Below are 24,544 nucleotides of genomic sequence, written 5' to 3'. Positions count from 1 at the left end.
TAGAGATCCGAGATTCAAGAAAGACTCTCTTGATGACTGCACGATAGAACCGAAGTCCATCTCCGGGTACTTCTCCCATGGCGGGAACGGAACTCCACCACGGTTGCGGAAAGTCGCTATAAACCACTGGTCGACCGGACAAGTCTTGATTCTTCACCTTTGGCGCCAACCAACACTCTTTACTACAACGTCTACGTTTTTCACTTCCGTCCGATCCGTCTAGTGTCGCCGCACATCTCGGTGACAAACGCGCAACTATGAACTCCGTTGTGATAAGTACTCTTTCGCATAACGCGCATTTAATTTAATATCATATAAAATATAAAGTGGCAACTAAATCTAGTAATTTAATCTGGCGTGCATGCTATTGTTTTGGGGGTGCATGTGTCGGGGTTATGAAATGTTAATAGTATTATAGTAATTAGTCGGTTTTAACGGTTTTAATTTTAAACAATCTGAATTAATTAGGGTATTGTATTGTTTGGAAAAATAATTGAAATATAGTAGATCCATGGTACGACAAACCATTCTCTTTAATTCACTTACAAATTCGTAGTTTATAGTTTCTAAGTCAATGCACACGGTTATAAGTAGTCGGCCGCCTGAAGAGGGGGTAAAAATCGTGGCACGAGGGAGATTCTAGTATTTTCCCGAGTGTAAATAAAGTCAACTTTTAGCTTTAAATAAAACCAGTAGACGCTAGGAAAATATTTTCAGGCCCACGGCGCAAAAAGTTTCCAGAAAAGTCCAATGTCCACACGAAGGTGCAGGGCCTAAAACTCACGGTAATTATAAGACAGTTTTCCATAAAGTCAACAAAAGATATTTTAATTTGTATCAGCTCATCCGAGAGGTCGTCTACTTGTTCAAGTTGACCCACGTGAAAAAGTGTTAACGGTAAATCCCGGGATCCATGAAATTTTAGAAGTAGGAATGGAGAACAGAGTAATGTGGGCGCGCGTCAAAGTCCCGGACCCCCTTCCCTAGGACGAGGGGGTATGAAAGAAGAGGCGGGTCATAGCAAAAGAGGTAAAAAGGAATTACGTATTTTTCGCTGTCCCCGTCAGCAACGTCATCATAACATAGTTTAAGTGAGCCAATAAGATAATTTAAAATTTTCGTTACGTGTTGGGCTATGAGTCGGACTGAAGTAAGGCTAATCATTCTCTATTCTTGCTTCTAAAATTACATGGATCTCTCTGGTAAGTCAAAGTCAAGTTTATCGGTAAATCACAAAAATATTCTTGAGCAGTGGTAGACAATTTACTTATATAACTCAAAGTACTTACTGACTGATGTTAAGGGTGTTTCTGGCAAGTCTGATACAAATTAAGGGGGATGTTCTTTGGGCGATTTCGAGTCGAAAATGTTCTATGACATTTTGCCGTCCAGGCCAACGTTTTCAAGTTAAGATTTAAGTATTTTATTTTTCTACTCGAACCGAAACTTTCATAAGAATTTTCATAAGACTAGTCCTTTGATGAACCAATTAGGACGATGTAATTATTTTTCGAAAAATGAATGTTTCGATTGAAAGATTGGCAAGTGTTCATTAAATCCTGCTTTTATTGTAATTTTAATGACGTTTCCTTGAGGGGGAAATCACGAGAAAACAATTTAAAAGTTTTTGTTTTTAGCTAGATCGTGCTTAAGTGATTTTATAAAATTCTAATATTAAAAACAAATACCCTAAATGATTTCCAAGAATTTTACCGTATTTGAAAAGTCTGGTTTTTGTCTTGAACGTAAGGTATTAAGGCTCTTTCAGACGATCTAACTTTTTGACCCAGCTTGATGGGTCAAAAAGCTGTATCAACTTGCCCAACGTTTGAAGGGAAAAGTGAAATAAATCCTTCCTATTCACACGACTAAACTTTTACCGCCAAATGGAACTTTTTAAGCGCCACCTACCTTGGCACTTACGTAAAAGGCTTTTTTTGTAATTCATTTTGATTGGCTGGAGAAATGAACTTAAAAAGTTGAGTCAGCAAAAATTGGATCACTGATCCAATTTTTCCTAGCCAACTTTTTTGGTGACTCAACTCATCCAGCGTCTATTCACACGATTCAACTAGTTGATTCAACTCGATTTGACGTATCAAAATGAGTCAAAAAGTTGGATCGTCTGAAAGAGCCTTAAGTCTATTCTGAATGAGCCTTTATATATAGAAGCGTTTTTTTTGCTGAAATATAAGACGTTCTTAACTTTTTGGAAAGAACTTGATATGAAAATATCTCTTGAGTATCAAGTTTCGAATTTACTTTCTTACATTCGTTTGGATCTTCTTACACGACTTAATACTCCAGAGATTTGTTTCTATCTTAAAATACAAGCTATTTCAACTCAGAAAATATTGTTTTGGTTTTCGGAAAAATCTACGGAATATTGAAAACATCGTGTCGAGTAAGACTTGAGTAGAAATGCTTTCACCCTCAAAGGTTTTATATGATCTGAACGTGTTATTCATATTTAAACGCGTATCTGCTGATAGAAAAATTTCCATTTCTTAGATGCTGCATGAAAGATAAATGGAGCTTTTTGATGCAAAAAAAGGGTAGGCAACCCTCAGTATCGGGATATACAACGGGCTTGATTAGGGTTCGAAAATTACAGTAATTTTGTAAAATGTTAAATTACCCCGTATTTTACAGCGTAAATTACCGTTCAAGGAAATTTGCCAAAATTCAAAACTAAATTATATTGATAGTTTTCAAGATAAATAATGAAAAATACCACTTTTTGTTACATTTTTTACTTAGTTTTTCAAATAAGTACGCATGCGTGGGCAGAAAATATTTTTTAATTTTAATACAATGGAACTTTTAGACCATTTTCAGGCGAAATAAATATGAATTCGGTGGTAAATTACCAAGGTAATTAACATTTTCGTAATTTATCAGAGAAAACCGCAAAATACAGTTACCCTGGTAAATTACCTTGTAAATTATCATGGTAATTTAAGGATTTGAAACCTTGGGCTTGATGCATTGCCATCCGTCTCTGCGCACTCTCATGATACAAAAAGGCTTCAGCGCAGGTGCCAAAAAGCGAGATAGAAGGCATAGTTATACCCCCATGTCTTCCCCTCGTAGTTACATCGAAATGGTCTGTTATTTATTTGGAAATAGCACCTTTTCAAAATGGGGGTCGGAGTGTCGTCTGCTTTGTATTGGGTTAAGATAGAACATCCGGTATATGGACACAAAGGCATTACATAGGGCTACAGACTTACCAGTCCACCAAATTTGGTTCGTATTATCAGGAGTAAGATGAGACTAGAAGTAAAGAGCTCTAGCATTGGTAGTAGATCCTGGCACTAGTGAACAAATTTTGGGATTTTATGCCACTTCCATCGCGCCTTCACTAGAGAGAACAAAATTTTTCGAGTTCCAAAAAAATTTCCTACCCCCTTCCCCTCAACCTAAAGCCGCGGAACACGGACGCGGGTGCTTGAATCTAGTTCGGCCGTCTACCGCCACGAAAGTCTCACGTTTTGGAGGGAAAATTCAGAAACCGCTACCAGAGGGCCAACCGTTGGTGTGTTATCAAGAATATTCACTTTCGCCAAGTGAAGAATTTGGTTAGCTCAGTACTTTAGTCTCATCTCACTTCAGGTATTATTGATGGTCTTTGGATCTACATACGGGATGATCCTTCTTATTAAAACAAGGTTGTCAAACACCAGATTCTATTTTACCCCCAAACAAATTTATTTTACATAATTATTAAACTATTTAATCGCGAGATAGGCCTCGTTAGTTTGAATAGATATCGAATTTTACAAGCTTGAGCTTCTTCAAATTACACGCCAACGCAAATTACACACCATAGGCCAGAAATTTACACAGATCCATTATAACTTGACACAACGCTTATTGAATGAGTACTTCGTTTTAACCTTTCGCTTTACTATCCAGTGAGATATGTATAAAAAAAACCAAAATTCAATATTTAAATTAGCTGATAAGAAACTGGGCCGCAAATGAACAAGAGAATAAATTGGCTCTTAAAGTGAGACTCTGATTTGGACTTTGGGTAAAATTTTTTAGTCAAATAGGTCGAAATTTTCTGCAGACAGAACAGTGTTCACAATTCAGTCAAATCTATTTAAATTTGCTTCAGCTAGAGGAGTTTTCATAATTTACTAAAATAGGTTGAAATTTGCTTCAGCTCGAACAGTGATCACAATTCAGTCAAATCGGTTTAAATTTGCTGCAGTTAGAAAAGGGTTCAAAAGTCAGTCAAATGGGCTGAAAATTGCTGCAGATATAATAGTGTTCACAATTCAATCAAATCGGTTGAAATTTGCTACAGCTAGAACAGTGTTCACAATTCAGTCAAATCGGTTGAAATTTGCTGCAGCTAGAACAGTGTTCTCAATCCAGTTAAATCGGTTGAAATTTGCTGCAGCTAGAACAGTGTTCTCAATCCAGTTAAATCGGTTGAAATTTGCTACAGCTAGAACAGTGTTCACAATTCAGTCAAATCGGTTGAAATTTGCTGCAGCTAGAACAGTGTTCTCAATCCAGTTAAATCGGTTGAAATTTTCTGCAGCTAGAACACTGTTCACGATTCAGTAAAATCGGTTAAAATTTGCTGCAGCTTGAACAGTGTTTCACAATTCAGTCAAATCGGTTTAAATTAGCAACAGCTAGAACAGAGTTCACAATCTAGTCAATTTGGTTAAAATAAAATTATAACCGAAAAAAAGACAGAGTTCACCTGATTGGGTAGAGCCAGAGAGCAGAATCTAGCTTTAAATGGGCAGAACCCTTTAAAAGTGGATAGGAATTGAAAATAATTCCACAGCTCGTTAAGTTAATACATGCGCAAAAACTGTAGAAGTGATATTCCCTGGTGCTTCGAAAGTCTTGAGGGGTTTTTGAGGTTTTTCTCGTTGATTGCCTGGTAAATTTTCCGTTTCCAGACCTTCTTTCTCTTTGCAATTGTTTGTCTTGTCTCTGAAGTTAAGATTGTTCATCAAACCTTTTACGCGTAGTTGGTTAGCATCTTAGTACAATTCAAATGTACCGGTAAAGATTTAGAAGTCTCCAAAGACCTAGTGATGGACACTACTAGTGATGGAGTATTGTTCACTTATGATAATATGCATAGCAATTTCTCTAAACTCGGTTTATGAATTTAAAGTTGCATCTATAAAATTAAACTTACGAGAAGTAAATCACGTGTTTTTCGAAGGAGCAAATTTAAAAGCATATCGCGCGTTCTACTGTGAATTTTTCTAACTAAGAATATGAGAAAATTGCATCGACAGTAAGAAAATTTTTCCTTATGACTCGTTGTTGGGACAAACAAGGGAGTAATATACCGCCATCTTTCGTAATAAATGCAAAACTCTTACAACGCAAGATCCAAACAAGTTGGAAATCCAAATTGAACCTCTCCGAGTCGAGACGCAATTAAGATGTTTTTCTTAAATAATTAAATAAATATAATTGTTATTTTAATCGTCATTAATTTACATTAATTCTAGTTAAATCGTTTTAAGAAATTTTATTCCAAAAATCATTTTAAACATAGCTATTGTTGACGTTTGAATTCAAGCGTATGCCTCTTTTACAATATTTGCAAATTTAGGGTATATAAGGTGATTGATTAACAATAAGTGATAAAAAACCGCAATTGCATGTTTTAAACTTTGGTGGAAGCCCTGCCTCTGAGAGGTTAGACGTTTCTCGTTACCCTAGCCGATCGCCACGTACTTCTTAATCGTAACGATGGGAGTAGAAGCCAAAAATTGCTTTCTGCGATTTGCCAACTACGACCGTGTTGACTGACACACAGACACGTCCAGTGTAATACCTCTCCCTTACGTCATCGTCACTCGGAGAGTTAAAAACGACTTGGAATCTGTCTACTGAGGATTTTGTTATCAATATGAAGAATTATTTTTGCAACATCCCCTTAGAGAAGAATTTGTTTTACTGCTTCTAGAATTAAGAAACTTCCTTTGTATGAAACCTGTTGTTTGTTGTACTGTGGCCAGAAGCGGGTTAATTACTCGTGATGGAGATTTTCCCGGGCTCGTCTCGTGTATTTTAAGGAAGCTATTTGTAAAAGTTGAAAATACTGTCGTTTAAAACTAAGGAAAGGCGGAAATTTAGTTTCCTTTACTACCTTCGCAGTCCTTTAGGTTTAGGTTGGAGCTCAACTCCATTGTAAACAGAGCCTAGATTGCATTGCGTTCACCGAAGGTTAAAGTTCCCTCGTGGGCAGAAATTTGTAAAAATTTAATAGCTAATTGGAGAGGTTTTTAATAAATTTAGTAGGCCTAATATTTAAAGTTGTTTATCATGTTTTGCAAGCTGAAGGCTATGAGAGCGTTATTGAAAGACAAACAGACAAAAGTAGGGGATCCTTATTTAAAAACACATGAAAAGTCATTTAAAGTTGCGAAAAATATTTTGGCTTTTGAAAAAGTAAAAACAACAAATTTCTTAAATTGATTTCAATTTGAAGTTTCGAATTACAAAATAATCAAATCATTTAAGCCCGTACCAGTCTACTTACCAACACTCAAAAATAATTGTATCGTTTAGGATAAAATTGTGGGCAGATATATCGATGTCCTAATAGCTGTTTTTCCAAGCCATACACTGAGTAAGTTTAGTATCAATTCAACTAGCTGTTTTTTCCCTGAATTTCTAGAATTTACTTCATATACTAAGAATATTGATTTGTAGATCAAGACATAGATCGTGGAACTTTAAATTTTTTTGGGCAAAATCACTACCAACCTCGATATTTAACTCATGAAGGTCGAATCGTGTCCATCCACTATTCTACCATCGGTACTCTAGTTAGGATTAATCACGAAACTGTCCCATTGTCTTGACCAAATGTTTAAACGTCTTTTTTATTTATCTACTGACCACTAGAGCGTATAGCCGTGAGGGTTTGTGCTCCAGGAAGGTTGTTGAGTGGGAGTACTGATGGTCCGCAAGCCAAGCGCTAGGTCGTATGTGATAAATCAGGGATGGAGTTAACCTTTTTACAATCGGTAACGGTTGATGAGTTTGGGGTACGTCACCAACCACCTGCGGACAAGGGGTAGTCGGCGACAAGTCCCTTATTCCCTCAAATTTTGTCGCCCAGTAGCTTGACCTACAGGAGTGCACCACACTTCAGACGTTTAAACGACTTTACCCTCTTTGCGTTCGAGAGATAATTGCCACAAAATGGTCATAGTCATCAAATTGCAATTGTTGAAAACCTAACATGACATACCATCTCAAGATTCGATGGAGAATAAAATACATTCATACCATACCACATATAATATTTGGGGCAAACTAGTATTTGAAGACGAAAATTTCATTTCTGATAACCCAGACGTGACCAATTTTCGAAATTTACCCTTCTTGAAAGGCGTTCGTTTGAAGGTTTGCCATGGGATTTATTTTCTTAGAAATACTCCTGAAAGAAGACTTCCCGTCTCACTTCTCTTGGCACATGGACTAGTTAATCACAGGACACGACTCTTAGCTTGTAGGAGAAAAAACAATCATTGTTGGGGGCCATTCGTGGCTGATAAAAAATCGCAGAATGCTTTTCATGGTTAAGCATCATCGAGTGCAACCATCTCTCGGTGGAAATATTTTAGTAGTGAAGGCACGTTTAAATAAAAGTTCTTGTTGCTATAACCAGGTGGCGCCTAACACTTATCTTAACCAAAAAACCGCTTTACCATGGACGAAGCAATTCTGTTAGAGCTATCAAGGATTATTTAAAATGTCTAAGGATAAAACGCACACACAGATCTCTATAGTAAGGGAATGTTCTCTAGTTGTTCCGAAATTTTAACCCATCCCCCTCTTCTCCACCTACTTATTTGGTGCGTCAAACGGAAAACAAATAGCGATATGGCGCCACCTATCTTTTTATTGCGAAAGCAAAGACGAAAGAGAGATAGTTTTCGAAAGCATGCTGTAAAGTTTTTGTTCGAATTGTTAACGGTCGTTATGAACATTTAGTTCAGGAATGAGAGGAGTTCCTAAAAATCATAATTTAATTTTAATAATAGACAAGACCAAGGCTAAAAGTTTATTAATATTATTTGAAGATGAAAGCAATAATCCTTGATTAAAGCAAACATTCAATTGAGTTTACACTAATTTAGTTTAAAAGGCAAGGTTGGAGTAGTGGATCTGCTAGAGCACGAGAGAGACAAAACTTTCAAGAACCCGATCACGTGTTGACGCTTCAAAATAAATGTCTTTCCGGTTTGCCGATTGTGCCCGCTAGGTACCGTTTGGAACATCTACCTTCGATACTTCCCCCTCTGCGTTTTATCCTTAGAAATTTTAAATAATCCTTGGAGCTATAGAGTTTGCTACTCAAGATTTAAACTTTCCTTATCCAAAACTAGCATACGTCAGGCTCGTCAGCTGAGATAAACTCGCTACTAGTAGGCATCTATCGTCAAAATAATTTAAAAAGCGGAACTACGTCATAGTGGTAACGAGAGTTTAACTCGTAACTGTGACGCCAACGTTTTGATTTGAAATTTGAGAGATCTAGAATAAAATCCTGAATAAATAATATCTAAATGAGTTTAATTTATCCTTAATTTATATTTTTGTTATTAAAATAATTTAATTATTCATTGAACACTAACAGGTATAAAAAATTTACAGAATAGATGAAGGCTTCTCTTAGATGGCCCTATGGCAATCTTAAAAAGGAATTTAAAAAGGAATTTTACTCAAGAGATTCAGAGACTGAACAGAACTGAACCATCTATCTCAGAAGCTCTAATTTTTACAAAGACGAAAGCCTTCATTTGCAATACGATTTGCGAGTCATGTCCTCTTGTAATTGGCCCATGGTTTTTCCCAAGTCGGAAAATAGTGGCACTACTTTTATTTTATATACTTAAACATCGCATATCACTCCACCCTAAATTTTTTTTTTTTTTTTTTTGAGGTTTCAATGCGAATAGGGTCTATGGACCGCGGCAAGGATGTGATTAATCAGGTTTCAGTAGGAGTGTAAGCAGGGGAAGGAAATGAGGTTTACTTGGGAGGTGACGGACGGGGTGTGGGGGTCAAGTCACCTCCGGCGGACACGGGGCAGTCGGCACCTATAGGGTAGGATCGCCGACATGTGTCTTATTCCCTCAAACTTTGCCGCCCAGTAGCTTGGCTTACAGGAGTGCGCCACACTCCCGGCTCCACCCTAAATTCGTCACTAGTATTATCTGAAAGAATAGCGTTTTCTTTTTATATATTTTTGCCAGTTTTTCAGATAGAGCTACTTCTGCAGTTGAGGAGAAAATGATAGAAAAACATAAGTTGAATTGAAAAGAAATAAAAAAATAAAAGTTTTCGGTGTCGAAGATAAATATATCTATAGGCCCTGAGAATTTCGCGAGAAAAGAGACAATATCAATGTTGAAAAAATTATTTGAACATTTTTAAAAGAATTAATATTTGCGTTGTCGCTCATGAAAAGCTCAAGACTGATAAAGAATTTTTCATTTTGAGGTAAAAATTGGTATTATATCTTTTAGAAAATGTTTTTATCAAAAAAGGGCTTTAAATCTTTTTTATGGCTGGTTTGACATTATTTGAACATTTTTGGTGTACGTGTAGTAGTGTAATTGTATATGGTTTTCAATTATGGTTTACTAGCTAAGCTTCCTGATGTTGACTGGATATTTTAATGGACTAGAAGAAACCAGAAAAGAGTTTCCAGTTCATGTAGACACTAAACGCAAAATTGTCTTGGGTCCATCCGTAACACATGCTCAATTAATAGTTATTCATAAAGCTAAATTTTATTGGTCAAGAATAGTATGTTCCTGATAGACTTAATGGTTAGGGGTCCGCGGACCCAACTTTGAGGAATGCTGTTACTGATATGAACCATACAGTTTGGTCAAATTCCGTAACCAATTGTTACGCTGCAAAGAAATATTTTTACCTCTCCGTGTGACGTAGTCCAGGAGAGGTTCTGAAACGGCCGTGTCTGTGTGTCTGTCTGTCTGTCTGTGTGTCTGTCTGTCTGTCTGTCCGTTGTTACACCCACGTGACCGCGTTCGCAGTTTGCGTATCGGAGCAAACGTGTTCGCCATTTCCGAACTGCTTTCACAGTCACGGAAATGGCTCCTCTACTTGAGTTCTCACACCACCATCTTCTGGTCTTTATTCATCCCACACGGACACCAGTCTGTTCTTACTGGCTTCTAATCACCACCATCTTCTGGTCTTCGTCCATTCGACTTGGACACCAGTCTGTACATACTGGCTTCCAATCACCACCATCTTCTGTTCTTTGTCAATCCCACATTGACACCTGTCTGCACTTACACTGGCTTCTAACACCACCATCCACTGGTCTTCCGTCTATTCCACATAGACACCAATCTGTATCATTGGCTTCTACTCCATTATCATCGTTTGGTTTTAGGATATACGCGGCGATCAGCTAGGGTTACGAGAAACGTCTAGCCTCCCTAAGGTGGGATCGCCACCAAAGGTTTTCGCAATTGCGCTTTTTCCTTACTATTTTAATGGAAACGAATCGTATATATACCCCAAAATTTGAAGAAAGCGGGCAAGAGGGGTACCCATCACTTTAAACGTCAATATTAGCAAAGTTTGAGATGATAATAGGTATAACTTTATTTTAAACGATTTAACTATTATTAATGTTAATTATTGAAGATTAAAATAATTAAAAATAATTATATTTATTTAAATATTAAAGATAAACCTCTCGTGCAAAGAGAGAGTTTATCATTGCCTCCTATATCTACCAAGGCCCGTGCATGCGATATATTTCCTTCATTGCCTCCTATATCTATCAAGGTCCGTGCATTTTGATATATTTCAATAATTGCATCCTATATCTATCAAGGCGCGTGCATTGTGATATATTTCATTCATTGCCTCCTATATCTATCAAGGCCCGTGCTTGCGATATATTTTTCAAAACAACAACAAAAATGGGAAGCTCCTCTCAGAAACATAATAATTTCTTTTCTCTGTATATGAAATGAAAATATGGATAATATTGCGCTCCTTCTTTAATGGTATGAATCCTTGCCTGTCTATCAATACTTTACGTTGGAGTAGCACGTTTTTAGTGAAGTCTAGAGAGGATAAACATAAGCGAGATTGTTTCGGAAAAAAAATACTGCTTCCACTAATGGGTTTATACTCCTTGTTACTGTTGTATAGAGTAATCATGATAAAAGCTTAAAAAATTACGAGAGGACAGACCTTTTTTATCCTCTTGTTTTATTCTTAATAAGAATATAAAACATTTATTTTGTATCAAAAATTATTTTTTGGTGCTAAGATTGCTTTAAAAAAATCCAATCGGTTAGGCATTGGTAAAAAAACAAATGACATTTTTCAAATCTAATGAGATAACGCCCACCTAGTTGAAAGTTGCCCTTTTTTATCCGCGTGAGCCATTCTTAATGAGAATTTCGATGCTAGTAGGTTGTCAATTAAACTACCGGTATATTATTGTTGTTGGAAATTGGATATTAAGTCAAATTAAGTGGTTGTAAAGAGCCAGCAGGTTTTTGCCGCTTTTTGTTGTGAGTATTTGATTTTTGTATGTAAAATGGAGGAAGATAATGTTGAGAGTAAGGATGAAATGCGGAAGCGCAAAGCGCGGGAAAGGATGAGGGCAAAAAGGTCGAAGTTTTCATTGGATACTTAAGTTTATATAATCTTCTCGACACGGAGAGGTAATATTTTGGTTTTCCCAACTTGTTCTCATATGTATGTACGAGTTTCTCTGTTATAGGCTATGAATATTAGTTTTTTTAGCTCGTTGGCTTTATGTAGTAGCGTTGCAACCTCTCGATAGACGTTTTCGGCTTTATATGGTTCTTAGTTACCATTTTATGGCTTATTATCAGCATGCCATAAAACATCTATTTTATTTATTTATTTTTTTCATTTCATACAACACGCAATTTTCTAAACATTTTATCATGGACTTTAAATTTTTAAATGGACGAGAAAAGCGTAATTTTTGCCAACTCGAGCACAGTCAGTGTAGGGGAAAACATTTCGTTTATTCGTAACTACCCCCGCACCTTACCTTAACTCTGAGTGCTATTATATAGTCGATTCTAAGCTTCCCTTGCTCGTAGTGTGGTTTTTTTGAATCTCAACAACCCCTAGTTTTCAAATCCCCATGGAGGAATCGAAACATCCATGATTTTACTAAAAAATATTTTCTTTTTAAAAAACGTTTTTTCAACAACGTGTCATTTAGAGATCAAATTTTTTCCTTCCCCTAATCGCGGCTCATTCAGTCACGTTGCATCCGAGGTCGAACGCAGATCGTAGTCGCATTATTATGTAAGTTAATAAATTTATCTTTTTTAATCCCATAGCAAAGGCTTAATTTCATTTAATATTTAAATTAAATCATATGAACTTCAATTCAACCGAATAATTTTAAAAACTAACAAATGCACCATAAAACCAATTTATAACTAATTTTATCCACCGTTAAAATACGAAAGTGGTAAAGGTAATGTTGACCTTTGAACTCCATACCTAAAAAGGTTTAAATAATATTCAATATTATTTTGTATAAAAAATTATGGTATCAGGCTGAAGTTATAAATTCATTAAGAATATTATTTAATAAGTCCAAATGTGGATGAGAGGGAAAGTATGACAATGGCCATAGAGCCTGTGTTAAAAAACGCGGACATCAAAGTTTCGCCAATAACTATTTAGTATACTAGTGACTGATGGACTTGCAAACTCGCGACTGAAAGTAGTTCAGACATTTATGCTCCTTGGTTTAACCGTAGCCCACTCGATCACGCGCATCACGACGTAAGCTGCTCGCGCTATAGCTAAATTACCGAGATTTGTTTTAAACGTATCTAGTTTTATGTGCTCTTCTATTGCTTCGATAACCTTACGTAAATCCATATTATACCTTCAAATACCTTTTAAAACATTACCAGCTACTCTGTCCTAACTACAAACACAAATCGAGGAAGTTCTAGCATACACAATAGCAGACGACGGTAACCGCGTAACCGCGAACTAACACAAGACCTACTTTTTGGGAGTGAACAGGCCCAGTATAGCTACGCCAATAAAACGGTCAACTACGGCGAAACTCTGATGACTCGCGACTTTTGGCCATTTTCATACTTTTCCTCTCATCCACTTTTGATAAGTCCCAATGCGAAGCTTTTAAAATGCTTAGTGCTAGTGAGTGGTCTCTTTGCGTTCGTGGAGGTTTAATTGTCTTTGAAGGGCACTCAAAAGAGGCACTTACTTTATCCCACAATGCCCTGCAGTATCTTTATGAGATTAGTATTAAGGAGGGAAGTTCTTAGCCAGTATCTTTTATGACACTTAATAACTTCGTGTTCATCTTTAGTTTCATTCGAAAATGGCTGAAACTATTTTCCAAAATTAACCCAGCTAGCAGAGCGATAAATTGAAAACACCTGTAAGCAACGTGAAAATATTTCCCTGAGCGAGGAGTACGCTTCGTCCGCCTTACTCCTTAGATTTATTAAACAAGGAGATACCTTTAATTGTTCATGTTTGTAAGCCCATAACTATGGTTACCCGTCTCCATGAATTTTAGGTATAAGCGTAATTCGAAGCTCGGATTAATCTGAGCTTCCAGAGTTCAGAGGTTAAGAAATAGGCCAAAAAAGTTTGAACGAGGTCTAGTATCAAAGGTTCATAGATTAAAACAAAAAGTATAATTAATGATAGCTTGCTCGTGTCGTGTAATATGAGAAACCCCCCTTTACTCTCAGAATAGTGTCGACCCCTCTCTGCGTCACGATCCTAGCACCAGGGAACATTCGTAACTATGCCTGTATAGTACCAACAATTAACTTTTGGATCGCCACCGTAGGGTATTATTTTGGTTTAAACCTTTGACCTCCGAAGAGCTTTTCTCTGATTTGTTGGTTGATTGGTACCTGTAGACGTTCAGAGGAAGGTCGTTTGGTTCTCATTTTACGTGACGTCTACAACCGTAGACTGGAAACTGTGATCGAAGTATACTTTAGGTTATTATCTATGTACTTTTGCTAGTACCTATTTTTATTTTCAAATGTATCTTGCTCTAGTTAAGTCAAAACTATATGAAGAGCAATACATCTAAAGCGCTACACCTTCTGAGTAGGCCTTTTAGACTAAAACCCCTATTAGTAAGGTTAGGTTGTTTTTGAGCTAAGTTTGGTTAGGTCTACGTTAATTTTGGTATGGTCATGTCTAAAATAGATAATGGGGAACAGGTTGCATTCTTCTAGCCCACGTTTTTTGGCTAATTTTCTGTAATGGTTTGCTCGCTAGAGGGAGATTTCAAATTCATATTCCTACGCATTTTATTCATCCAAGGGCCATTGTTTGTCCCTTACGCGAGACTGCTCAATTTCTCCTGTTAATTAGTTTCCCACTCAAAAGGACTAATAGCTTGAGAATATGATTAATTTCTGAATGCTAGCCAGGATACACTGGTTGTGCTTACCAGCTCGCATATGGAAAGGAAAACAAAGTAAACGAAATTTATGAAGTTTCAGTCTTTATTGTGGAATTTCCATACCCTTTGGTTAACCACTTCGCGTATCTCTTCCTCATTGGCTAGCCAGAGTAATGGGTTACATTTCTTGATTTACCTTTCTAAAATTAGATGGTCTGTATACACCTGATTATCCTGAGGTTTATTGGAAGTAATATTTTTGAGTTTACTGTATTTCGTACCGCAATTAAGGGGATTAGGTTGCCTGAATTGTGAACAAATTTTTCGTAGGGTACATAGTTTTCAGGCTAGGAAAATTGGTACCATTTACACCAGGGGGCCAGGCTATTGGTGCTTCACTTTGTTAACCAAGTAGCCTGGTCTCCTGGTGTAAATGGTATTCTAATCCGATAACTATGTATAGTCGTAAAAATGAAATATTAAAATTGAACCAGTGATTTTTCAATTAACTTTATCTTTTAGATTTTATTGTAAAAGTAAATATAGAATTCAGATTGTGAATTCTACTGTCCTTAAACTAACTATACATGAGCGCGTTTTGGAACGTTTTGTGGCGTATGTGTTTGAAAAATTGCGCCAAAGCTTGCGTTAAAAGCATAGCGACATCTGGCGACGCTATTCTCGCTTCAAAACACGTCAATGTGTAGTGGGCTTAATAGTTTTTGAGGTAATAATCGAATTGGAAATTGATCTATGTAGATGGCGCCTGAGAATGGTTTGAATCTCCTTTCACCACTGCCTCTAAAGAACTGTGCCTCTATGACCTCTATCAGAAATATATTGCCTGTTCTAGGATTGTGTTTTGTCAATTATCTTATTACCTCTATGACCTCTACAGAAATAATAGGTTTGGTAAATAATAAAGTGCCAAGAGACAAATCTAGATGGCGCCTGAGAAAGGCCTGAATCCCTAGTCCCTCTGCAATGAGGAAACTATTTCCATCTGTAGAGTAACTCTTGATATTGCTATTATTGCAATTAATGGCCATTGGGAGCAGCACTTTAGCAGGTGCCCCTTCACCTTTATCTCACGTTACATTAAAACTGGCTCTTAATAAGCTGTTCTAAACTTAATTGTTGTAATTCTAGTTTTGAGTTTAATGAGTACTCTTATTTATCACGTCTTGAATTATATTTGTATAAATCTTCAATTGGACTTAATTCTGTGAAACTACAATACAACGTAGACAGACCATAGACTAAAATTTGATCCCGTCGTCTGAGACTTACTCTTAACATCTAAAATCGAAACATTCAAATCCCAAAGCGTGTCACGTTAGACAAGCACCATTAAGTCAAACTATGGTCTTCACTAGGGAACTGGGGATTTTTGGAAATTCTAAATTTGCCTTGCGCAAATTTTCCGATAATGACCAACAATGTAGTTAATTAAGACGCAACCCAGGACCCTTTCGATGAAAAGTTTAATTGTTAGGGAAATTTTATACCAAGACCGACGATTTACCCATAAATATCAAAAATAGTGTTAAATTGGATCTTAGCTGTAACTTTATCGTTTTGTACCAGTACCGAAAAGTAACCATGACTTCTCGCATGCTGTAAAAAATGTTAATTGTAACAGATAAGTCTGATAGTTTATCAGTTCATTTATTATATTGTGGAGCTAAATAATTTTTGGGTTAAATGGACAGTCATCTTTCAAAATGGTGGATATCTTTCTCGATTGTACCAATAGTGTTAGTGCTAATTCACAGGCGTAAAATATCAACAGAAACGTGTAGATAACATAATAGATAGCACCAGGGATAGATTTAATTTTAGAAGTAGGAATGGAGAACGGATTAATCTGGATGTGCGTCAAAGTCCCGAACCCCCTTCCACGGGAGTGGGGTATGAAAGAAGAGGCGGGTAATAGTGACAGAGGTAAAAAGGAATTACTTATTTTTCGCCGTTACCGTCAGCAACGTCATCAAAACGTAGTTTAAGCGAGCCAATAAGATAATTCAAACTTCGCTACGTGTTGGAAGGAGGGGCTCTATACTGGGCCCTGAGTCGGACTGAAGTAAATACTAACCGTTCTCCATTCCTACTAATAAAATTAAATCTATTCCTGATAGCACTTCTCAATTGTCAAACGGTTAAATGCAAACATTAGTCTCAAGTGTTGAAATTCTAAACGAGGGTATTGTAACTTTTAATGTCTATGGATGTTTTGACTTTACTCTCTTCTATGCATTTGGGAGATATAATTAGAAGACTAATTAAAAATAATTAACGATGTAAACTGATGTGGTTTCCTATTTACTCCTTTCCTCCCTTAATGTTACTTGATCTTTACTTTATCGAATTGAAAATTAGGATCCTATTATGGGTAATTTTATTTCCGAAGTCTAGTATATCGAACGTTAGTTAAAATCGTGATTACAATTAAATATTTATATTTCGTTAGTGATTTTACGATTGCCAAACGAATTAAGTGTTGATCTGACAGTAACAATGCAAGTTGTTTGAAGGAAAAATATTTGGATAGTCTTAAAATTCTCAAAACCTTTTTGAACTAAGCCGTTTAGAATCTCTTATTTCGATTTAGATAATGAAGGCGCATGAGTTTTAGTTTAAGGTTAAGTTAGGTTAGGTTCAGTTTCGTTGTGTTAAGGTTGGGTTGGGTTGAATTGAGTTGTTTTAGGTCGTGTTGTTTGTAAAAATATATTTTACTTTCAAATAATAATAATAATAATATTTTTTTTTTTTTTGAGTTTTATAAAATAATTTTCCGAGAAATTGTTTCTAGCTATTTTGAGGGTGCTTAACACGAATATCGACGTCTTCTAATTTCACTCGCCTTTATTTTCGCAATGGTCACAAAAAACGCTAACATATTCTTCCTTTTCTTTTTCGCGAGTGAAGTCTCAAGGGCTAGAAAAATATCAATATTTATAACCCGAATTCTAAACCATATTCGATAGGAATAGAAATAGCAGGATGCTGACATTTTCCTTTTAATCCATTGGAGAAAGGCATTTGGTTGAAAAAATACCATAAATGTTTTTTTAACTCTATTTTAAAGAATAGGCAGGGAAGATAATATTTCAAGGAATATAAAGCTCTGAGTCTATACTGGCCTTCTACCAAACACACACTAAGTTATTTCCTTAGAGGAAGAATTAATGATAGATTCTTGAGTAGAACAGTTGGGAGCCTTGGGCGCCATCTTTTACAGTTTAAAAAAACAAGTTTTATTTTTTATGGTTGGGCATCAGTGAGTGTTGCCATCTCTCGGTGAAACTATTTTCATGTTCCGCTGTGTAAATAGAAGTTTTTGTTGCTATAACCAGGTGGCACCTAAACCTTACTCCAAACCGAAAACCGGGATACTATGGGTAAATTTTAAGCCCATAGAGGGTAAGGGAATTTAGTGTTAACGCTGTAGAATATGTTACTCCAGAATTAAACTTCCCCCTCCAAGCTTTCTCAGACCTGCTAACCGGTTTTGTCTTATCGCGCCATCTTAGTTTAAACGTTTTCATCCAAAACAGAACAGAATAGAGTCATGACCTACCGTGACTCTTTACTTGGTCGAGAAGGACCACGGATAGAGATAGATATCACAGTAGGCGATTGTTTCCTCTTCTTCAACGAAAAGTATACCGCCACGAGATTTCCCTCTACCCTTTTCTTTTAGGAGAGAGAGAGGTGATATGGAAGAGTAATGTTCCTGGGCCATTTGTGGCAATAAGTCTCCCAGAGTACGTTGTGCGCTCCTACCTTTTGGTAGTGCTGCCGCGTAGTTGCAGTTAATTTAATCTAGTTCTCATGAATTAGCGTCTATATTTAAGACACAGGTGGAGTTGTCGACGTTAAGGTACCTTACGACGCTACCAAACGCCACTGAGGATGCTGGGAGAACTTCGTTGCCTTTCTGCACAGAGGCTACGTTATAGCAGGGAGAAAGGGAGAAACCGCCTAATGCTAACAGAACTCGTATCTAGCGGAAGGGGTTGAAAACGGGGGTATGAAATACTACGTTCTCTCTCTCTCTACCTTGGGTCATTCGGTGGATCATTGAGCATGCGCGAAGTGACATCACAACAGATAAAAAATTTGGATTTTGCGCAGTAGAGCTCGCGGTAGCCCGGGCGATACTACCACCGTTGGCTGGGAAATTTACTTCCCCCACCCAAAAGAGAGACACCTCGCGCTATTCACGCGGCATCTCCCTTTCTCCCTGGTTATAGTTATGGAAATATTACTCCATCCCACCTCTCTCCTTCAAGCACTTTTACAGAGGAAGGTTCTGTCCCTTCAGTTACATCTCCCTTTGGAAAAGGTTATCGAAATCGAAATGTTTTGAATAGCTGCTAGCCTTTAAGGCAAGCTTTTGCCAAAACGCTAAGGAGAACGCGGTTGCGATTATATTTCTGGAATATATTTTAAACAGATCATTTTCGGGTGGGGGGGGGGGCGTGCAGCGTACTTTTATTCAAATTGAATTTATGGCCTTTCGCTTCCTATACAACTAGCTAGTCAAAACATTTCAGTATTCTGAATTCCCTTTCCGAGAATGATCATCGTTTATATTATTAAGCTCTGAGGTTTTGGGAAGCCCGCTTTATTACGAAGTTAGAATTTATTTCCAAAAGACTAACTGATGAATAAATCATGATTATAGAATCATTTGTATTATATATATATGTCTAGGATTTAATATTGGGATGTGTATTTTAGTTTCCTATTTAATAATATAATGTTCGTTATGGATATGGTGTCCACGTTCGTTTGTTGGGTCGGTTCTTAAGTTCTTCAAGTTTTACCAGGGATAGATTTAATTTTAGAAGTAGGAATGGTGAACGGTTAGTATTTACTTCAGTCCGACTCATTGCCCAGTATAGAGCCCCTCCCTCCAACATGTAACTAAAATTTTTAAATTATCTTATTGGCTCACTTAAAAGTACGTTTTTATGACGTTGCTGAAGGGGACGGCGAAAAATACGTAATCCTTTTTACCTCTGTCGCTATGACCCGCCTCTTCTTTCATACCCCTCGTCCCGTGGAAGGGGGTCCGGGACTTTGACGCGCGCCCTGATTACTCTGTTCTCCATTCATACTTCTAAAATGAAATATATACCTGCTTAAATCAAGGCTGGTCAAATTTCAAGATGTTTTTGATGAAATCAGGAATACATAAAACTAATTGGAATAATTGTGCTCCTTGTCTCCCATGCTAATCTCTATACGGGTTTTGTGGGCTGGGCTTGCATGAGTACTACCCGTCGTACGTACATATTTCGGACGTCTTTCTAGCTATTGGGAGCAACGCGAGGTCAGACGCGATGCGAGATAAATTATTCAAGAGGTAAAATTCGTCACAATGATTAATCTAGCTCTTCCCACGAAATCCGCCTACATACATTGAGAAAATGGCTATACAATAAATCCTGCGGTAACTAATACATCAAAAGTACATTTCTATGAACTCCCACTCAAGAGAGTCAATATGGACTTCTTCCGAAAGGTTTAGGCCTATTTGAGAAAGACCAACTAGAACAGGGGTTTCTCAAAATACATACCGCTTGACCTTCATCGTCAGAACCAATTTAAAAAATGTTTCACGCTCTTCTTTTTCTTCGTATGAATTTATTAAACCTTCCCAGTAATACTTGAGATCGGTAACTAAAATTCTTAGCAAAACTCTCCCTTATGACATCTTCTGCCGAGTGCTAAAACTTGAAGGAGAGAGTATGACGGAGAAGTAATGTGAGTACCTTGTTATTCGATAGGGGGTGACAATTGCTGTCGCGTAGAGTAATATTTGGAAAATGTTCCCCCATTTTGTGTTAGAACTAGCTTCAAATTTTAAGACGCAGTTATCAGTACAAAAGCATCAAATAAAACTACAATATTCTTTCTAAAATTTGAGAAATTCATCAGATGGTTATTTTCAAGGTTCTATCTTCTTGCCATCAATAGTTTCTTCAGAAAGGAAATTGTTTTTCTGCTTGAGATATTTTAAGTTATAATAGAAATATTTATAATTTTATCACATTTAGAATGTACCTGAAAGAGCATAGTTCACCCATGAGATTTTTATGATTTCTTAGCTTGTAACTCAACATAGTTTTAACTGATCAAGGTTTTAAAATTTTCAAAGATGTTAAAATGAAAGTTCTTGCAAAAAGATTAAGAGTTTATATTTATGCAGGAAATTATTTATTTACAAAAAGCGGGAATGATTAAGGTCCAATTCATTAACCAACAAAGAGCGCCACACCTGAACGCAAAACTATTATTTTAAAATATATTATTGGCTCTTTTTAATCCAGGTATTGATGACCTTGCTGATGACGTAGTTGGAAGGGAGTTCTGACCTTTATAAGTTACAAATAAGGTTTTCCCAAATCTTGTTATCCCTTTAACAATGTACCAGTTCATTCAGGAAAACATAGATGGGGACACAGAACCTATATTGTTGCAGCGATGGTATTTAGAGATATTTAAGGAGCTTGTGTCATATCCCTTTATGGCCAACGTCGTAAGCTTACTAGAGTACCTCCCGTCTACTATCATCTTTACACAGTGTCTCTTCTATTTCTTCCTGATTCTAAAGAATGGTCTATTTCCTTTATCCAATGATCCTTTTGTAGAATACCGACCTCTTATACTCTAAGTAACAAAAAAATCTGAGATAAAGCTTGACAAAGAAAAGGTTGGGATAACCAAGATCTTATTTGCTGATGTTACTTTTCTTTCGAAATGGATAAACCTTGTTACTCTACTCTTTTTAGCCAATATCGTTTTGAATTAAAATTATTTATTTCGTCTAAAGTAGCCTATTCCAGATAATTAGAGAAAGTCAATCGGAGCCTCATACTTAACAGTGTCATTTGGGTGGTCTGATGTATAGGGAATGTCAGATAGAAATTTTAGACAAGGTCCAGCGCATATGATAGACAGAATCGGAACTAGAGATGTTGGGTTATACGGGAAGATAGCTTTGGAAGTTAGTGACTTATTCCTAACAACCTCTTCCGCTCTACGCGTTATGTCCTACATGCTCCACTTCAGTAGATGGTGTACAATGAGGCCTGTTATTCACTCCAAATTTCTTTAAAATATAATATTGCTTTCGACAAATATAAGCTAACAGTAGAAGTAGGATGAAAGCTAGAAGTATGGGGCTGTAGAATTGGCGAAGATGCTGGCACTAGTGAACAAATTTCGGTATTTTGGAAGGCTTCCGTGCGTAGTCCTGACGAAGAAACTTTGTCGAATTTAAAAAGTTTTAAACAGGGACACTTCCCCTTGCCCTACCTATACCTACCTCATTTAGTTTGACCATATTCCGTTTGGGGCGTCACATTATTTCAGATGAAAATTTCCACATACCACCACCAGGGAGCCAACTGTAGATGTCTTTAGAGTATATTCATTTATGCCGGGTGAGGAATAGACCCTTTCGACGTAAGGGCCAACTGTAGATGTCGTTTAGAGTATATTCATTTATGCCGGGTGAGGAATAGACCCTTTCGACGTAAGGGCCAACTGTAGATGTCGTTTAGAGTATATTCATTTATGCCGGGTGAGGAATAGACCCTTTCGACTTTGGCAACCTTCCACATAGGGACATACAAGGGGGCTGATACATTGCCATTCGTCTCTGCGCATTCTCATGATACAAAACGACAACAGCGCAGGCGACGAAGAGTGAGACGGAAGGCAAAGTTTAACCTCCTTGTCTTTCCCTTTTAGTTACATCGAAATGGTCTATTGGGTTTCATTGAAACTTCTGGTAAAACTATATGGAAATTTTGCAGTGCATCTGAAACAATTATGATAGTGCTGAATGGATTTTCTATTGAAAAATGATTGAAGCATTCGTATTGAAAAGTAAATTAACCATAGTGTATATCACTTTTATTTATATTTTATACAATTTCGGAGGTTTCTTTAAGTAATACTTTTTTTAAATATTTTAACGTATTCCCCGTTCATATATATTATGCTTTGGTCTGCCGCGGGCCATATTGATTTTTCAAAGGGAGTTTTATATTTTTTTTTAAGTAATACTTTAAATATTATGCAACTTCACAATTTAATAAAAACTTATAAAATAATAGTAATAATAATAAAAATATCACAAATAAGTATAGGATTGTGTGGTACATGTTTAGTAATAGTTTAAACATTATGCAATTGTTTACGTAGCACCACGTAAGTTTAAAATAGCAAAATTTTCACAATATAACAAATAAACTGAAATGTTTCAATTGATTGCTTCGAGAAGTCGGACGTTCGGCATTTTAGTGCACGGGATTTTGAGATCTCAAGATTTCTACAAGATTTTAAGGTTTTGAACGCCACATTTTTAGATTATAAGATTTTAAAAATCTTTTGAGATTCTGACGGAAATTTTAAAAATCTTAATCTTTTTCCAAGATTTTGAGATTCTGACGGAAATTTTAAACATCTTAATCGTTTTTCCAAGATTTTGAGATTCTGACGGAAATTTTAAAAATCTTGCCAACTTGTGCCAGATCTAAATATTTTGAGATTGTAACTGAGATTTTTAAAATCTTGCAAACTTGTTTGAGATTTTAGATTTTGATTTGATATTTTGGGGATTTCGAGATTTAGAGAGGTTTCTTCTGTACGGGATTTTGGCAAACGTCTGACCCCTCGTTTCGCTTCGTTTTCAAATTTTCTGCCATAACGTTTTCAAAAGTATTTAAAATAAATTATTGCGATGATATCTTTCAATTTCATCTCAATATACGAGTATTTAATTTTAAATATACTTAAATAATCTATTAATATTTAAAAATATTTCAAATCCTCCATTAATATACCTAATAACGTTAAGCTCCTTTCCAATATTCCAATAAACGTGTCTGTTCAAAAATACATTTCAACATTAATTTTTTAATTTAATTTAATTAACCTTAATATCATTGAAATTTGATTTTATTTAATTCATTCTTTGAAAAATTTCAAATTCAAATGAATTATTATTCAATTTTTTAATAATTTAGTTAATAATTTATAAAATTAAGTTTTTGTATATTATATTGTATTCTAATTTAGCGTTTTAATTTTTGTTTTTTGCAATTAACCAAAATGTAAAATATAATTTTTTCTTTCATTTTTTTGCTTAACTAAATAGGGGAAAGCGGCTCTTTGAATACGATGAAGGTGACCAACGAATAATGGTAATCTCATTGCGCTGACTTGCGCGGCGGACAAGGTGTGTGGGAGGAGGTAGGAAGATCTGCTGCTCGAGGAAGACGTTACTGAAAATAAAACGGTAAAGATCATTTAAGTATTAATAATGAAATATTAGAGTTTAATGGCTTCTGATATGTCTGAAACAGATTAAATTGTGTATTTTTTGGGGCAAACTGAGTGGAAATTGCCGAAGAACATGTTAGGGTCTACAACATTTTGCTACGGAGATATGGGTTCCCAAACATTGATTGGCTCCTACTCTCACATGTAGAGAAATTAGCTTTCAGGGTTGGCAACTACCTATCCAGTCCGGTTTAAACCACCTGGTTTAATCCGGATTAATCCACTTAAAAAAATCCACCTAAAATATCCGGCTTAATTATGAATGGGGAAAAATCAATTTTGTGCCATAAAAATAATTAAAATACAACCAGAAACAAGGCAAAAATAATAATATGAAGTGACAACTAAAGATTATTTATTATAAATGATAAAACTAATAGTCATGTTACCGGTTATTGTCCAGTTACAGCTTACAATATTTTTCCAGTATTACTCGAACTTAAAGCATAGCGTTGGTTCCATTGGACAAGTTGACTTTCCTTACGAACTCCTGTTTTGGCTTGGGAAAGCTAGAGGCATTTGTGGGCGGAATTTATACGTGCATGTATAAATCCCGCCCACTAGCCTTTGCCAAGCCAAACCCGGAGTTTAGAAGGAAAGTCCCCTTGTAAGGGATCCACTGGAGCCGCGCTAGCGTTAGGCTCGTGCACTCAGGAAAGAAATTGATTTCATGAAAACATTTTATCAGTTAAACTAGCAAACTATTTTATATTGGAATCGGGG

General features: G+C 36.3%; 1 protein-coding gene and 2 long non-coding RNA genes across 5 annotated transcripts in view; 1 reads left to right on the top strand and 2 right to left on the bottom strand.

Moving 5' to 3' along the window:
• The window catches only part of LOC149616056 (uncharacterized), a 204,769-nt gene that overhangs the window by 117,138 nt on the left and 63,087 nt on the right, over positions 1-24,544 (top strand). Inside the window, exon 2 of the long non-coding RNA XR_016375918.1 lies at positions 23,637-23,777. This is a non-coding gene — a long non-coding RNA (uncharacterized LOC149616056). The remainder of the gene's footprint in view (positions 1-23,636; positions 23,778-24,544) is intronic.
• Positions 5,502-6,729, bottom strand: LOC149616058 (uncharacterized). The gene is made up of 2 exons (XR_016376037.1): positions 6,140-6,729; positions 5,502-6,069 (listed from the first exon to the last, which is right to left on the bottom strand). It is a non-coding gene; the product is annotated as an uncharacterized LOC149616058 (long non-coding RNA).
• Positions 23,573-24,544, bottom strand: part of FMRFa (FMRFamide related propeptide) — a 59,055-nt gene continuing 58,083 nt past the window's right edge. The window contains exon 5 of one of the 3 annotated variants that reach the window (XM_089856718.1): positions 23,573-23,763. In XM_089856718.1, the coding sequence (XP_089712844.1) occupies positions 23,582-23,763 (182 nt within the window). In that variant the 3' untranslated portion in view covers positions 23,573-23,581. The remainder of the gene's footprint in view (positions 23,764-24,544) is intronic. The other 2 variants (XM_089856720.1, XM_089856719.1) reach the window with 2 other exon arrangements.

This window comes from Phalangium opilio, unplaced genomic scaffold (genome assembly GCF_054372755.1).
Source record: "Phalangium opilio isolate 3A_F unplaced genomic scaffold, DU_Popi_V2 ptg000217l_1, whole genome shotgun sequence".
In the NCBI taxonomy this organism is placed as follows: domain Eukaryota; kingdom Metazoa; phylum Arthropoda; class Arachnida; order Opiliones; family Phalangiidae; genus Phalangium; species Phalangium opilio.
Note: the sequence above shows the minus strand (reverse complement) of the source record. Positions and strands in the feature narration are given on the sequence as shown.